General features: G+C 40.6%; 1 protein-coding gene across 5 annotated transcripts in view; it reads left to right on the top strand.

Annotated features, from left to right (window-relative positions):
• The first annotated feature begins 1,830 nt into the window (after window positions 1-1,830).
• ehbp1l1a (EH domain binding protein 1-like 1a) overlaps window positions 1,831-17,238 on the top strand; it is a 56,636-nt gene continuing 41,228 nt past the window's right edge. For all 5 annotated transcript variants that reach the window (XM_038303161.1, XM_038303165.1, XM_038303162.1 and 2 more), the window contains exons 1-9: window positions 1,831-1,934; window positions 2,753-2,848; window positions 2,933-2,986; window positions 4,072-4,250; window positions 4,327-4,472; window positions 6,133-6,204; window positions 7,458-7,697; window positions 11,459-11,629; window positions 16,904-17,101. In XM_038303161.1, the coding sequence (XP_038159089.1) occupies window positions 1,899-1,934; window positions 2,753-2,848; window positions 2,933-2,986; window positions 4,072-4,250; window positions 4,327-4,472; window positions 6,133-6,204; window positions 7,458-7,697; window positions 11,459-11,629; window positions 16,904-17,101 (1,192 nt within the window). In that variant the 5' untranslated portion in view covers window positions 1,831-1,898. The remainder of the gene's footprint in view (window positions 1,935-2,752; window positions 2,849-2,932; window positions 2,987-4,071; window positions 4,251-4,326; window positions 4,473-6,132; window positions 6,205-7,457; window positions 7,698-11,458; window positions 11,630-16,903; window positions 17,102-17,238) is intronic.

The raw sequence follows: 17,238 nt of genomic DNA on the forward strand, positions 1-17,238 counted from the left end.
AATACAATAATAATCACTGATTAATAATCAACCGCTTATGGTGTTCAAACTGGCTTGCTATGGACCGCTATAAGCGGATTCCATTTAGGACTGAAACGATTCATCTGATTGATACGAACACATTGTCCTTCCGACACTAAATGGATTTATATAAACAACATTTATATATTTGTACATGTTTTTACATTTGCAGTTTAATAAAATACAGAATAAAAGAAAAATATTTTTTAATTCAGTAATCTAAAGATTTCTCTTTAGATTACTGAATTAATTGAAAAAATTATAAATATTAGGGCTGCAGCCCAAAGATTAGTTATATATAATCTCTTGATTTTTTTCTTTCTGTATTAATCAATTAATGATCAGATAAGGTTCGTTAAGAATGACTTTTTACGAAGTTAAACCAGGTGAAACAGAAACGTTTCCGCTAGAAGACTTTTTTTTACCTTAAATATTTATATATAAATATATTTGTGTGTGTGTGTCTATATATATATATATATATATATATATATATATATATATATATATATATATATATATATATATATATATATATATATATGCAACTTTCTTCTCATAGTATTATCTCTTTATTCTCATAAAATTGCGACTTTATTCTCATAATATTACAGCTTTCTTTTCATAATATTGTGACTATTCTGATGATGTTGTGACTTTATTCTTATAATATTACGACTTCATTAATATTACGACTTTCTTCTCATAAAATTGCAATTTTATTCTGACAATGTTGCGACTTTATTCTCATAATATTGCGACTTTATTCTCATAATATTACGACTATATTCTGATGATGTTGCGATTTTATTCTGATGATGTTGCGACTTTATTCTCATAATATTGCGACTTTATTCTCATAATATTACGACTATATTCTGATGATGTTGCGATTTTATTCTGATGATGTTGCGATTTTATTCTGATGATGTTGCGATTTTATTCTGATAATGTTGCAATTTTATTCTGATAATATTGCGACTTTATTCTCATAATATTACGACTTTATTCTGATGATGTTGCGATTTTATTCTGATAATGTTGCAATTTTATTCTGATAATATTGCGACTTTATTCTCATAATATTACGACTTTATTGTGATGATGTTGCGATTTTATTCTGATAATGTTGCGACTTTATTCTGATAATGTTGCAATTTTATTCTGTTAATATTGCGACTTTATTCTGATGATGTTGCGATTTTATTCTTGTATAAAAAAAGAAATCAAATCCCTATCCTGGCCATTGTAATGCGACTGCATTGTTGTTAGCTATAGCCTTTCTAAACCACCTGGAAGTGTGTGGGGGGGGTCTGTAAAATGCGATTAAAAAGAAATCCAGTTCATAAAACTCGGTCCCACCAATAAATAACAAAAAATAACACTTAAAAAAAAATGTGGGAAATTAAATTTGAAAAAGGAACCATCTCTAAAAATATCATGAACTTTTTTCAAATTTTTTTTTTTTTTTTTTTTTTTGCTTTCAGTAGTATTGGAACAAATTTCACTCCGTAGTTTCAATAATAATTAAACAACAGAGCTTAATAAAATATATGAAATCTGATGATAATGTTAATATTTGTGGCTTTTCTTTTAGCTTTGTTTTTCTCGCTGCATCGTCATCAGATCTTCCCACAGTCCAATGAGCATCTCAGGACGCTGAAAATACGCCTCTTAAGTCTTAGTTTTCATCAGGTTGAACCATCTGTAGTTATTAATAATATTTTAAAGGATAAATCAATGATTCAGTATAAATAATTAGTCCAGATTTTATATAAATGTTTTCTATGCAGCAGCTTACTGTAGTGAGTTTGGTGAAATGGGTCTGAAATGCCTTTGTGTTTCTGTCTCCTAGGCAACCAGACAAGCTGCGGGTGATGTGGATCAGGAGAAGCAGGCATCACAGCACAAAGGTATTGCCTGATATTTTTGTTGCGCTCAGTTTTATTCACTTCTACCTGTTTTTCTTCTCTAAACTTTTGCTTTGATGTGTTTATTAGTTTCTGTTATTCTAACAATTCTCAGTTTTAGTTTAGTTCTAATACTATCTTGAGTTTTCTATGCTCTGATTATTTGTATGGAAGTATGGAGGACCAACTCTGCCATATTTAAAAATAAATACAGAAAAAAATAGATAAGCGTAGAATAATTGCCCCCAAAAATAAAATAAACAAATAAATGTAGGTAGAAATTAAATTATACAGTGAGACATAAATATATACATCTCTTTTAATTAGCTTCTTTCTTTATTTGGCTTTGTAATAATTACCTTATTTATTTATTGTCCGTTTTAATCTTTAACTTTATTTATTACTTGTTTTTTGAAGTATGTATTTATGTGTATGATATTATTTTTTATTCTTCCTTTGTATTTTTTTACCCTATTTATTTCTTCCATGCTGTTTATTTCTGCCTGTCGTTTTTACATTTCTGCCTCATTATGCAAATGAGGAGGGGGCGTGGCTTAGAGAGTCACCTTCTGCTCATTGGTTGGTTAGCATTTTACTGCATCGGTCGAATCTACAGGAGGAGAGGAGAGTCTGAAGTCAGTGGCCATTTTTCAATTCACTAGAACACGAGTACCGACTCGTTTCCACGCCAAGTGTGTTCCTGAGAAGAACCCAGGAAAGTCTGGACTCTGGGAGAACGGGAGCAGAATAGATCTGGGTCAATTGGAACAGAAGCGTACTGATGACATCACAACCTTCAAAGCTTGTTTTTATCTCTTTAGCTCCACAGCTGGCAGCCCGGCATCAGGAACCCCTACAGAGGCGTGGTCGTTTGGCAGGTCCCAGAGAGTCTGAACATCACCGTCACTCTCTTCAAGGTATGCTCCGCCCTCATCGTCATGGGAACAATTTTCTGTCTCATATGGATGCGGATAACTTGAACGCATTTCTTTGACCAACAGGAACCCACTGCTGAAGATTACGAAGACAAAGATTGGACGTTTGTTATTGAGAATGTAAGTCAGTTATTCACCGTTCTCTCCAGGGGGGGGCGCTATAAATTCAAAATAGACCTATACGAAAACCAGTCAAAGGAGGCAGGGAACGCAGGATAAAGCCTTAGCCTCGCTGCATGCAGTTAGCCTCGCTGCATACAGTTAGCCTAGCCTCGTAGCTAAATCAGGTCCTCGAAAAGGACGGTTCTTGTAACATTTCTCTGTCTCCCTCCATCCATCCATCCATCATCCATCCTCTCTCTCTAATCACCCTAGTGCCCTCTATGGGCCAGCCGTCATCGGATAAAACGATTAGTGTTAGTCTCTGACCCGATGTGTCATTTTGAGGTTGACCAATACCGGTGATGTCAGGACCGACATTTATTTTCTTTTTATTACTTAATATTCTCATCACTTAAAGCCAGAATTGCTTTTTTCTTCTCCAATTAAATGATAAAACGACACAGGTCTGAAAAATGAAGCTTTTATTGACAAATCAAACCAAACACTAAAACTTTTGGTTGCTTTTGCTACTTGCAGCGTTTCTCCTTTCCATGCGTTTTTGTGTGTTAACACCATTTACGTCCGTGCAGCGCGTTTGCACTTTCCTGCTGTTTTTTTCCTGTGCCTTTCATTTGTTTAATTTCTAATTGTTTGTATTTGGAGCATATTTATATATGCAGTACGTTTGCACCCCTCAACCACAGCTTAAACAACATAATAAACTATTAAAACTGTCAGACCGTAGTAGCCACGTTAGCTCAGCCATGTCTTTGTCCAAATACGTCGTCTCCTTTTCTTTTTAGGGCTTTCAGCACTAAATCGCCCAAATATCCAAGGCAGCGCGTTTCACTCTAGTGAGCTTCATGTTCCTCTTCTGCTCGTCTGTGGTTGAAGAGTTAGCCTGTCGCAGACGGGCTGACGTTAGCCCTGACCGCCGCAGATGGGCTGGCGTTATTAATCTATAATCAGCAGTTAATTCGTTCCATCCCGATGCCATCATCCTCCTGATGGAGGCTGTGGGAGGGGCCGGCTTCCTTCAGCCTTCAGTTTATCTCAATCAAGAAGGAAATTGTTGGAAAACTTAATGAGATTTTCAATTCCAGGAGACAAAAGGCCGCAGAAAGGTTTTAGCATCAGCTGATGTTAACATGAAGAAGTACGCCAGCAGCACGCCGGCTCAGTACGACATCACGCTGAAGCTCAAACCGCTCTCTGTGAAAGTAGTGGAAGCCACGCTGGTGCTCAACATGTCCTGCATTTTTCTCAAGGAGGGCAAAGCTACGTAAGTCCGGCCCAAAGCTCAGCTTAATCGGCTCCGTAGGTCCGGCATCTAAAGGTTTGCTCTTTTTCCCTCACAGGGACGAGGACATGCAGAGCTTGGCCAGCTTAATGAGCATGAAGCAGAGTGACATCGGCAACCTGGACGACTTCAACGACAGCGACGAGGAGGTCGGCGAGGAGAGTAGAGCCAGCTTTGGGACGGGACAGAGCGTTCACGTTGCTGGTAAAACATAAAAATCTGATTAAACTAGTAGATAAAATCAGGAGAAAAGGATTTTAGAGGAGGGGTGTCTGTTTCCCCTCTGCTGCAGCGCTTTGGGGGAAAACGTTGTAGAGTTAACTTCCAACTAAAAATGATGAAGCAAGACGGTTAACCCCAGATTCCACATACTCCATCCAGGGGTGGAATTAGGAAATCTGGGGCCCTATGCAAAGACATGCAGGGGGCCCCTCTGAATGGAGAACACATAAACAGCTCCATTCTCCAGATGTAGAAATGTTAATAGAATAGACATCCATTATCTGTTCTAGGTTGTGTCCCTCTCTTCTTGTCCCTTTTCTTCTTGTTTTCCTCTCTATGTTTTGTACTCAGCTGACTTTTCATGCTGTCTCTAAAGGAATGAAAGATTTTTTCCAAGCACTAAGCTCACTTAGCTGATTGCTCCTTCCTGTGTTTCCAAAAAGGCCAAAGTAAATAACCCAGTCCTTCTTTTCACATCGAGCTTCAGCCGATGGTCAGAAAAGAAGAAACGCTGATTCTGATTTTCTGGCTCATCCTTTAAAAGCTTTAAATTGTTACAGGTTTTTTTTTATAACAGATATTAAAGGATACCTAAAACTAATACGTTCGCAGTGATTTAATGAATTTAGCGTTAATCAGTAAAAAAATTAAAATAATTTTCGTCCTGATCGCTGAGTCTGTGAGCGGCCATTTTTGCCCAAATCTAGTAGCCCCTCCCTCCTGCCATCTTCCAGCAGTGACGTCACGGTGCGGTAAGCCTAGCGCCATTCTCTCTGCTTTCCAAGCTAAATCAATGGGAACTACTAGACACATCTGCAATCAACAACAATTATTGAAGATTTCCAGAGGACTTCACCATTGAAATTCACCAGAGCTATAGTGAAACTGACAATGCCCACGTGCATGGCAGCTGGATGCATGGAATACATCGGGTAAAAGTGAAAAAAAGAGTTCTTCCACCTTTCTGATTCCTGATCCTCCACGGACGGGTTGGTCGTTGGATTGCCAACTTGAAGAGGGAGGATTTGCCATCGAACTTCTGGCCAGAGAAAAAACCCGTAATATGTAGCCAAGATTTGGAAGAAGAATGTTTTCAAGAGGACTTGGATAATAGCGCGTTGTGACAAACACCAGATACAGCACTGGGACTTGATCAACAGCCGATACCGCACCGTGACGTCACTAACCAGTAGGTGGCAGTAGTGTTCTTTGACAAACATGGATGCCTCCAGTAAAGCACATTCACATGAAAATGACTCTGAATTAAAAACACTGATCATTTATTGAACAGGATGGAATCATTTCAGATTTAAAGAACTTTTAGAAGTTTGAATTCTGAATCACCTTCACTATTTTATTGTATTATAAAAATAATAACCATGAAAAATGTAGAAACAATTTTTTTAGCAGATGAGAACTCAAATAAAATTGAAAAAAAGGTCCTTAGATGAGCTTTATGTACTGAGGAAAGAAGGGGTCTGTGGAAGCTAAAGGTCAGAGGTCAGGGTCCCTCCCAGTTTTCTGCTTTTTCTGATCTTTGTTTCTCCTCCTGACTTTTCCTTTCTCCCTTTTCCAGGCTAGAGTAAAATCTCTTCTCCTTTCTGTTATTCCATCCCTCTGATTTTCCCTTTACCTTGGCTAGCTTCCTCAGCTTCCTCCAGCGTGAGAGCAGAAGATCTGACCGGGAGGCCTGCGGGTGAATCGGCCCCCGCCGGTAACTTTCTCTCCACTTTTTATCTTTTTTTCACCTCCTCTGTTTGGTTCTGCTTACTCAGGTTTGCTTTTCTGTCTTTTTATTTCTGTAGTCGAGCAGAAATGTGCTTTTCATTTGGGTTTGAGGTCAAAAGAAGAGAACCAGACAAGAATATCTGCTTTTTACTTCCTGGTTTTTAAATGTCGATGTGTTAAAAAACTCAGGACGTTCCACACTTTGTTTAAAAAAAGCCTTTTTACACCATATATATACACATATATATTCTATTCATTTTTTTGTAACTTGCATTAACTTCTAATTTTGTAATCTCACAGATAAAATATTTGTTGTACTCACATTAAATGACTTAAATTTATAAACTTTATTACTTTTTTATATAGGGATGCACGATATTGTGATTTTGGTCGATATCCGATATGCTGATATTTTAAAACTCATGTAGCCGATAACCGATATCGATACCGATGTTAAAGCTGGACAAAAATAAGTAGTCATTGAAAATAGCAGTTTTGTTATCCATTTCTGACACTTTGAAAAATAATATACTCAAATATATTTTCATATGCTGATATCAAATTGATTTTTAAAAACGTGGTATCGATCTATTTTACTTTCAAAATCTGGTGAAATTTCATCGTTCTGTTACAAACTCTCGTGATATTTTGCAAATTCTTGTGAGATTTTGTTAGTAAAATAGATCAATACCGCGTCAATATATCAACATATAAAAATATGGCAACATTTGGTGAATTTTCGGGGGATTTCGTAGCATAACGATGACATATAGCAATATTTCATTAGTAAAAGAGATTGATATGGTGTTTTTAAATGGCAATATATCAGCATATGAAGATATTGGGATATTTTAATGGATCAATATTTTTTCCCTCGTCTTTAGAAGTTTTTAAGTCTGTAAAAAAGATGTTTTTGAGGAAGAAGAAGAAGTAGTATTTTATTTATTTTTTTTAGACTTTAGAAACTCAGAAGCTGATCAAATATCGGGTTAAATATCGGTGGGGTGGCCGATGTCTGATATTCAGTTTTAAGGCCGATACCGATAGGGGGCCGATTATATCGTGCATCCCTACTTTTTTATTCACGTTATCTTAGTCCATCAATTTACGAACTCTTTTCTTTTGCTCCTATTTTGATCTTCAACCCAAATGTCTTTAGTGAACAACAAAAACCGAATGGTATTTCGATATTCTCCAGTAAACTGTTTCCTTTCATCTCATCTTTCATGTCTCGCTCAGTAACCTTTGGGATGGACGGTATAAAATCCTCTGGCATTTCCTCCGTATTAGTGGCTGCATCCCATGCTCCCTTATTTGAACCTGAAGGTCCTTCATCTCCCCCTGTTTTCCTGCAAACCCACACGCAGCCAAGTCCTTCCCAACAGGGCCGACCTTCATCTAATGTCAGCTCATGGCCATCTTTTTCACATGTTCTTCCTCCAACACTTCCAAAAATCTTTCAGTCAACTTCCAGATCAGGTATCTCCCCCTAGAAACTCCGAATTCTTTCTGTTCTCTTCTGTCTTGATGGCCTGCACTCCTAAAACGGTCTAGAAATGAGTAAAAATGTCTTAAATTAAGTGTATTTACACTAATTTGAGAAGGTAAATAAGATGATTTGCCAATGGAATGAGTCATTTTACTCTTAAATTAAGATCATTAGATAATATTAACTTGAAATAAGACAATGCAATAGGTTTTATCTTAATTGAAATGTAAACTGCTTTGTCTCGCTTGCCTCCTCATTTCAAGAAAAAATGCACTTAATTGAAGAAAAAAATGACTTATTTAGATTTAATTGATTTAAATTTTTTGCACTGCAATGATCTTACGTATGGCTGCATATTAGTAAAAAAATGGCTGAATAGATGAATAAATGTGTCACATAGGGATGGAGGTTTTTGACAACCAGAAGGCAGAGATCAGGAGGTAGTGTTGAGTCTTGCAGATTTAATAGGTAACTGAGGCAGAAATACAAAAATACAGATACCAAAAATGTCAGGGAGAACTCACGTGAGGAACCAGAGATGAGGAAGCAACAAACAATAAACCAGCCCTGAGTGACTGCAGAGGTGGTGTATATATGGGAGACTGAACCAAGACAGGCTAATCAGCAGATATGGAGCAGATGTGGGCAGTACCAACTAGGAGGAAGCCAAGGGGAAAGGAAAACAAGCACCAGGGGGCGACAGAGGGCAACTAAAGAACTCAGCGCTGGTAGAAATAAACTACAAAGACACAGAACACAAATAAACTTAAAAATAAACCAGAGCAGAGTGCAGAACACTGACAAAATGAGAGTTAATTGCTTTCTGGGGATTTTTCCTAACAGCCAGAGCGGGAGGTCAAAGTCGCAAATGAAAGAATCAAGGGCTAATTTTCATTTAGCAAAAGAACACGCTAGCAGCAGGCGAGAAGGAGAACAAATGTGCTGAATTCACACATTTTGACTTTTATTTGCTGCATTAAAGCTGCTGAACCAATGAAGAGACTGGGATCAACTCCTGCAGAACTGAAATAAAGAGCTGATGAAGCTCCATCTTTCAGTAGAAGCTCTTACTGCTGCGAGCTAACAAGCTAACAGGAGCTAGCATTCTTCTTCATCCCTACTCCAGTGGATATATGTAGAGCTCCCCCTACAGGTTTGGTGGGAGACAGTTCATTAGATACCAGCGGCTTATAGCCCGCAGTGTTGCCAACTCCTCAGTAAGGAAAGTAGCTATTGGCTATGCTATACGTTAACCTGACTCCGCCAGATGGATTTTCTCTGCATATCCATCTGGAAACCTTCCGTTGAATTAATTTTGGGAAGGGGCATAAATACTGGTTAGCTGATTGGCCTATGTTGGTGATAGACGGGCCAAATAAACCAATCAGATCAACGAAGCATATGACGTACTAACAGAGCGACGACGAAGACACAACCACAAGCTAGGCTAACTCTTGCTGCTGCAGGTAAAGGCTCGTTAGCTCAGCAAATAAGCAACATGTCTGCAAAGGATATTATATTTCAGTGAAGAAATACTCTGTTATTCCGATAAAACTTGCTCGATAGCCACGCTAACGCTAGTTTCATCGGCTGAAGCCGCCATGTTCTTTAGACTGAACTGTCGCGCTTCTCGTTGCGTCACACCTCAACATGCCTCAAAGCCAACGCTGATTGGACGTTCCTTTGGTGAACGGCTCCAAATTTTCTTTAACGGAGAGTCTCCAGACTGATCTGCGAGTGAAACCTTGAAAGCTCGCGAGATCAGGATGGTCTCACGAGGCTAACTATAAGTCACCAGAAGTCGCTGAATTACATTATTGCCTAATTTGCATAATCTTTTTTTTTCAACTTTTTTTTTTACTTTTCATTTTTCCCCTGTGGTCCACTAAGGAGCATTGTAAAACATAAACATTTTGAACCATACAATTTTTTACATTACATTAACATTCACAATCTAAATGGAAAAAAAAGACTACAAAGAATCAATGACAATGTGAGCAAATAATGGTAATTATTGTTTTTTTTTTTTTTTACTAATAAGATTTCCCTCCACATACACGTCATTGTCAAGTTGGTCAAGGTTCTCTATGGCAGGTTCAGCAACTGAGGGAGCTGACTCCAGCGTGATCAACCTGCGCCGTCAATCCCGGCGTATGCGCGCTGTTCATTTGCAGTCTGGACGGTACACATGTTGTGGCTCTGACTGCAGCGCTGAGAGGGACTCCTGCGGAAACGGTCGACATCAGACACCAGAAAAGTTGCAAGATTTGTCGCTAGTCGGTTTTTTGAAAAAAAATCGCTGGATGGGTCTGAAAAGTCGCCAAATATAGCGACAAAGTCGCTGAGTTGGCAACACTGGTAGCCCTTATATATGTACATTTCCCGTTTTAAGCCACACCCACAAAAATAATTTGTGGGTGTGGCTTACAGTGAGGTGCGCTTTGTAAAATATGGTATTTCCAATATAGAAACAATATAACTAACACTAGACTAAAACTCAGTTTGTACCTTAATCCTAAACCTGTATGTCCCCAAATAGTAGCATATTCACAGGAAGGTGGCCTTACACTGTCCTAATAAGGTAACAAATCCTTAGCAATATCCACACGTTTGACTTTCTACCAATATTAGTATTTTACATTGACCGCTTTAGTTAAAGGCATACTATGCAACAATCTTCAGTTAATTAATGTGTTCCATAACGTTTTGGATGATTAAATGAGTCATTTCAGGTCGAACAAAGGTTTTCTCGGCCGCCCTGGTGGTCTGTAGGGGAAATACCGTACTTGCAATTGTAGGAGCCCTCGGCCCGCACCCACAGGCTCAGAATTCTCATGCATCGCGAGCGTCGGTCTTGCTTTACTGCGAGAACTGCTACATACCCCCAGTGAAAGGCATGCTCGTTGCTAGCGCAGTGGCGATATTTGTGCAGTTGTCGTACAGGGGTGAACATCGGGCAAGCTTTTTCCGAATGGCGAGAGCTAAAAGAAAAAGAAAGCTGCCAGGCTCCATATTTACGACAGTGCACTTTTACTTTTGGCCTCTGGGGGGAGCCTCCCTGGAAAATCAACACCGGTTGCATAGTATACCTTTAATGCCAGTGGTGGCTGACCAATAGAGGGCGCTAGGGCACCATCGCACCCACCCACTGACCTGGATTAAGACATGAATAAAAACAAATAGAAATTACCTTATAAAATTAAAATATTTCTAAATATATTAATATTTGTTTAAGTTGTGCAAGATAAATATTTAATCTTTAATGAAGAGTAAAGCCGGGCATAGGGTGTGCTATTTTTTTTTTTTTCTGTTTTCAGGCCGATTCTCCTATAATGCACAGATCTACTGCTAGCTGCAACTCTCTGTTCCCTTCTTTGCGACAACATGCCCACTTTAATCCCTTTACCGCCACCTAAAGGCCTGGAGGGAGAAATTTAGTGTCTTCCTCTTGGTAAATGTATTGTGACTAAGCTGAATGCTTCTGCGATAAGAAAATTTGTCTAAATTCCAAATATATATTGCAAATGCAATTAACTGACCAACCCTATTTCTGATTAAGAAAAACCATCATAGGTTTTCCCGTTGGAATAATAACAGGCAAGCTTATCTGCAGGTTGGAATGTTTGCTTTATTTCTTCCTTCTTGTGTTTGAGTTTTCAGCTAACACTTTGAGCTCCATAGCTTCACTTATTTCTATCTTTTTCATCCCAACCTTCTCAAACATCCTGCTGCCATTTCCTGTGGATCTTAGCCCTGCGTAGGCCCCATAGCTTCCACAGCAATGGCCACTACTCGGATGGTTTCCTGGCCCGCTCTGTCTCTGCACTGGTCCCCTCCAAAGCCCGGTCCACCTCCTCTCTGTCTTCACCGCCGCCTGAAACGGCCCCCCACCTCTCTCCTTTCCCTGACAGCCCGCAGACAGGTTTGTTATCTGGGACCCCAAAACAAGTCAAGGCTTTCTTAGTCAATTCCATCTGTTTGTTTCGCATGGATTTATTGTGAAATGTTCAAATGAAGCAGTTTTATTTCACTTTAATTGACCCATTTTAGTTTGTAAAATATAAAGCATGTTTAAGTTAAGATTAGACACAAAAGGGTTTTATACAATTCAAGCTGTTTCATTTATTTTACCAGATCTTTAAAACTGGAACCTTGAAGTCTTATCGAAATCATATTTAAATGTCAAAACATTCTGGCTTAAACATGTATATAAATCTACTCTTTATGAGGCCATATTGTCCCAAAAGTAAACGGTAAATGTTCTGTACTTATATAGCGAGTTTATTCAAGTTAGGAGACCAAAGCGCTTTACACTACATTCATTCATCCATTCACTCACACACTGATGGTGGCAAGCTACATTGTAGCCACAGCTGCCCTGGGGCTCACTGACAGAAGCGGGGCCGCCGTACACTGGCGCCACCGGGCCCTCTGACCACCATCAGTAGACAATGCAGGTGAAGTGTCTTGCCCAAGGACACAATGACACTGAAAGTCGGAGTTGGGGCTTGAACCGTCAACCCTTCGATTTCAGGGCAAACTCCTACATCCAACGCCACTGTCGCCCCAAAATCCCTCTTAAAATCTGTGTTTTTTTTCTTTGTTATCTTCTGCAGGCCAGTTAGTTCTACGTCAGCCTGAACACCTAAATTCGGCCAATCATATATCAACGCTCATCTGTCAATCAAATGTTTTCGGTCATAGCATCTTGATTCATGTGTCGCAGCTAATATACGCAACGATTGAAATCAGAATCCTTTCCTTTCCCATTGAGTTGCGTCCCAGTGTTCACAGGGATGGACGTCTGTGTCTTCGGCAGGCGTAGAGCTAACAGAACTGGCAGCGTTGCGAGGCAAGGGCTCAAACATGTACGGCTGGAAGCCTTCTACACCAAACCAAGCTTCTGCCGCCCTGGCGTCCTCTTCCACAACATCTTCGTCCCCGCTTTCCTCCTCTAAATAAAAAATGGATGACGGAGGAGACTTATCCACGACCTCCGACACTAAACTCTCCTCCTCTTGCATGTTTCCGCTGTCCATAGCGTTCCTTGACAGCGTCGTTTCTAAGTCACCAATTTAGTGCTACTTGGTCCCAATGGAATTTCCCATTGGGACCCTGCCAGCATGAAGTTGCTAACTGGTTCGCAAGATGCTTCCAACAAACTGGCCACAATCAAATTTGCTTGTGAACCTTCCGCCACAACAATCCCGCCCCCTTGATAAAAGTCGTGTAAAGTCAGGCACCACTGGGAGAATTCGGAAATGCTACGTTTAGAACAGCCGCTTCCCTATGACTTTAAAAGTCAATGCCAGCTGCTGTAACCTTTGCCTAAAGTCTTCAATCATTTGTTTGCACACTTTAAAAGCCATGTTTAAAATAATTAGCATGTTTCTGAACAAAGCGTCTTCTTTCTGCTTTCCGCTGTAATCTTCAGATTTCCTTTTCCCTCTTTCCGCTTCTCACCCTCAGCTCTGCTAAGATCCCTCCCTCCTGTCCCTCCTGCTTGCCGTCCGTCTAAAGGTCGGCCCGCCTCGATGGTGGAGTTGGGCTGTGCTCTCACTACACCCACCAGCCTCCCGTCTGCCCCTGAGAGAGGTAAAGGTGCTGAGAAGCAGTGCAGAACGAGGCGTTTATCACCTTAATGCAAGTTTTCTTTTTTTAAGACTTTCCCGCCAATTTTCCCGCTTCTATCTTCTAGCATCTTGGCAGACCGAATGGAAGCCTCCTAAATCTCAGACCCCTCTCGTACAGCCTACTCTCTCCCCCAAGTGTCTGCGGCTTTTTCCAAGTCGTCTTCCAGAAGATAAGCTCTTAGTAAAAGAGCGGGAAACTGAGAAAACATGTAACGCTGGGCTCTATGTAAACTCAAGTCAGGCATACACTGAACAATCTTTTGCCCTTTTTGGGCCGATTATCCAGTCGTGCGAGAATTTTTCAATCTGGACGACTTCAATTCAGTTCCTTTTATTTCTATTGCGCCAATTCACATCATGTCATCTCAGGTCACTTTCCAGTTTACCAGATCATCCAGTCAGATTGATTCAAAGTTTTCTAAGGAAAACCAGCTGATTGCATCGACTCATTGACTCTTCAGCAATCCCTCACACTAAGCATGCTTGTAGCGACAGTGGAGAGGAAAAACTTCCTTTCAACAGGAAGAAACCTCCTGCAGAACCAGGCTCAGTGTGAGCGGCCATCTGCTGAGGCCCACTGGGGTTCAAGGAGACAGAAGCAGACGTAGAAAAAGAAGCATAGATACAAAAGGCAACTGTCAACCAGCTCCACAGGCGGCCCCGTCCAGGAAACACACAGCCAGGCAGACGAGCTCCGAGCCAGCTCCCATGTCAGAGGATGAAGAGAGCACATCCAGTTAGTCACAGTCAGAGAAACAGGACTACACTGGAAAACAGGCCAAGCTCCAACATCTAGAAACAAAGGTGTTGATGGCAGCAGCACAGCTAATATTTCTCTCCAGGATGGAGTCACAGCCAAACAGGAACAGACCAGATTTAGACGTACAGTGTGAGCAGGTAGATCGCATCAGAGCGTCGGGTCGCACAGAGTGAGAACAAACATCGTGAGCTGGGAACTTTTAAACTCTGCGGTTTCGTCGTACAGTGTGAGCCGTAGCTGCGAGCAACTATTGAAAAAATCATACAGTGTATGCCTGGCTTTACTCTCTCTACACAATAAATGTTTTTCTTCCATTTCCTGTCGCTTAAATCACACATTGAGTTGCTAACACCAGAGCATAGTCGACCATTAATCTGCTAATATTCGCAGAGGCTTGATGCGTGCTTGTCTGGTTAGCTTGCTTTGGTTTGGCTAACGTATCAGACAAAGTAGGGAAACAGTCAAAGCTATGATGTTAGAAGTTAAAATGGTTCATTTTTAAATATGTTCTTCGAAGGAGCCTGAAGTTTCTTTAAACACTAAAAGGGCTAACGACAAAAATCTTTTTATTTTTCATTTAAAGCATAGAGCGTAAAGTATTGAACAAATTGAGCCAAGTGTTAGCTTAAAGGTGATAGCTGCAAGTTCAACTCCTCCTGGCCAGTAAGGGGCGCACTCGTGCTAGTGGTTGTCACTACCTGATCCGTCCTGCACATGTGCGAACAGAATATTAAGATCTGTATCGCCAAAAAAACTAATAACGGTACTGAAAGTACATATTTATATACTTAAAACATTAAAGAATGCTAAACTACATCATATAGAACATTTTTAAGTCTTTTCCAGAAGAAATGGATACGTTTTACATTCTCTACATCGTACTATGTGACGTCATCATCGGAAATGCTTAGACCAGTCACAGTAACGTTCGAAAGGCTATTTAAGTATGTTGCTTTTTTCATTTTTAGAATGTGCAATATTTACGCAAATACAAAAATATTCAAAAGGAACCCCCCACAAAAGATTAAAAAAAGTAAGAAAAATTAAGTATTACCTACCCGGAAGGTATTCTGTTCACGCATGCGGAGCACAGATCGTGCTTCCAGGACAGATCGGGTAGTGACAAGCACCGTGGTAGACCTGGCAAACAGACCGTTCTAACAGAAGTTATTATTAGCATTAGTGGACTTGGCAAGTAGGAATAATCTTAGCTAGGCTAGCATTAGCTAATCTAGCTAATGCTACACAATGCTGCTTTTGTCTTCCAATCTGCGCCATTTTTAGCATCAATGCCTAAAGTACAGATTGGTACCAGATCTGCCGGAACGATGCACCTGCTGGTGGATTTACAGGCGCTAGATGGCGCTAGATAGCCTCGTGAGACCATCCTGATCTCGCGAGCTTTCAAGGTTTCACTCGCAGATCAGTCTGGAGACTCTCCGTTTAAGAAAATTTGGAGCCGTTCACCAAACGAACGTCCAATCAGCGTTGGCTTTGAGGCGGGTTGAGGTGTGACGCAACGAGAAGCGCGACCGGTCAGTCTAAAGAACATGGCGGCTTCAGCCGATGAAACTAGCGTTAGCGTGGCTATCGAGCAAGTTTTATCGGAATTACAGAGTATTTCTTCACTGAAAGAAGAGCAAAACACTGCTCTGGAGGCTTTTCTCTGAGGAAAAGATATTTTTGCTCTTCTCCCGACTGGTTTCGGCAAGAGTTTGATCTATCAATTGGCTCCTCTTCGTCGTCGCTCTGTTAGTACGTCATATGCTTCATTGATCTGATTGGTTTATTTGGCCCGTCTATCACCAACATAGGCCAATCAGCTAACCAGTATTTTCCCCCCTTCCCAAAATTACTTCAACAGAAGGTTTCCAGATGGATATGCGGAGCAAATCCATCTGGCGGACTCAGGTTAGGCGCTAGATGACGTCCTCACCTAATTTTCATACCTCATGTCATCCGCCTGCAGGAGATTCTGAATCCCCCAATTTTTTTTGGCTGTCGGTCAAATCAGACACAATAGCAGCGAGGAAGAAACGTGTGAATTTAAAGAGTTTTATAGCAACTTTTACAAAAAAAAGTGAAGAAAACTACATCTAATTCAGCCGTTCCACTCTCCATAGCAATTGGTGACAAAAATGCACCATGATGACAGCGGACAGAGAGAGAGAAGGAGGCAGGCTAATGATTGTCTCACTCAGGAGGACAGTGTTTGGTGCTCTTATGTCGCCAAAGTCTCCTCTAATGCAGAAAAAGAGGCTTGAGGTTTGGCACTAGGCGCTTTTTTTTTTTTTAAGTGGCTGCTTTGTCATGTTTACGTTTTGACATGCTGCTATATCTGTGTTAATTGTGCTTTGGTGCGTGCGAGAGCGTACACGAGCCCATTTCTCCTCGTGCACGCTCGGTTTAAAAGTTGCTGTTCTCATAGCTCATACAGGCTTACTGTGTCCTAACGTCAACCAAACTTGCTTGCAAACCTTCCACTACAACAAATCCCGCCCCCTTGATAATCGACCAATCACATTCACTTTATTCACTCGTGTAAATTCGGGCACCACTCAGGAGAATTCGGAAATGCAACGGTTGGAACAGCCGCTTCCCTACGACTTTAATGAATTGTTAGGGGGCAATCCACTAAATAAGATTACAAGATAATCCAAGAAAAAAAACAATTTAAAAATGTCTGGGCTTTTCCTCACACCTCCCTAGCATGTCTGATTCTCACCGCATGCTGGCTTTGATCTGTCCCCTCCTTCTCTTCCTCATCTTTTTCTTCCTGCTTCTTTTCTTTTCCCCCTCCCAGCTTCATCCTCTCTCACAGCTCAGTCTGTGCATCAGAAACAACAGAGAGAGACAGGATTGGTTACCCCTGGCAGCCTGGCTGCAGACAACCCCTCACCTGGTGGTCATAGACCTTCACCCCCCCCTCCCCTCTCTGTGGCTCCTCCCCAGCTTCATATATCTGAAACAGTCATACTCTCCCCAAGTAGGCAGGAAGCAGGTAAAAACCACGACGTTCTTCAGTTGTTGGTTACCAAAGCAGGATAGTATGGGGTAAAATTATCTCTAAAAATCACTGCGTAGTCGTCTGAATATGTAGATGGAAGTAATTATACCCAAATAGATTTGATATTATAT

The sequence above is a fragment of the Cyprinodon tularosa genome, unplaced genomic scaffold (assembly GCF_016077235.1).
Source record: "Cyprinodon tularosa strain WSP-4 unplaced genomic scaffold, ASM1607723v1 ctg507, whole genome shotgun sequence".
Classification (NCBI taxonomy): Eukaryota; Metazoa; Chordata; class Actinopteri; order Cyprinodontiformes; family Cyprinodontidae; genus Cyprinodon; species Cyprinodon tularosa.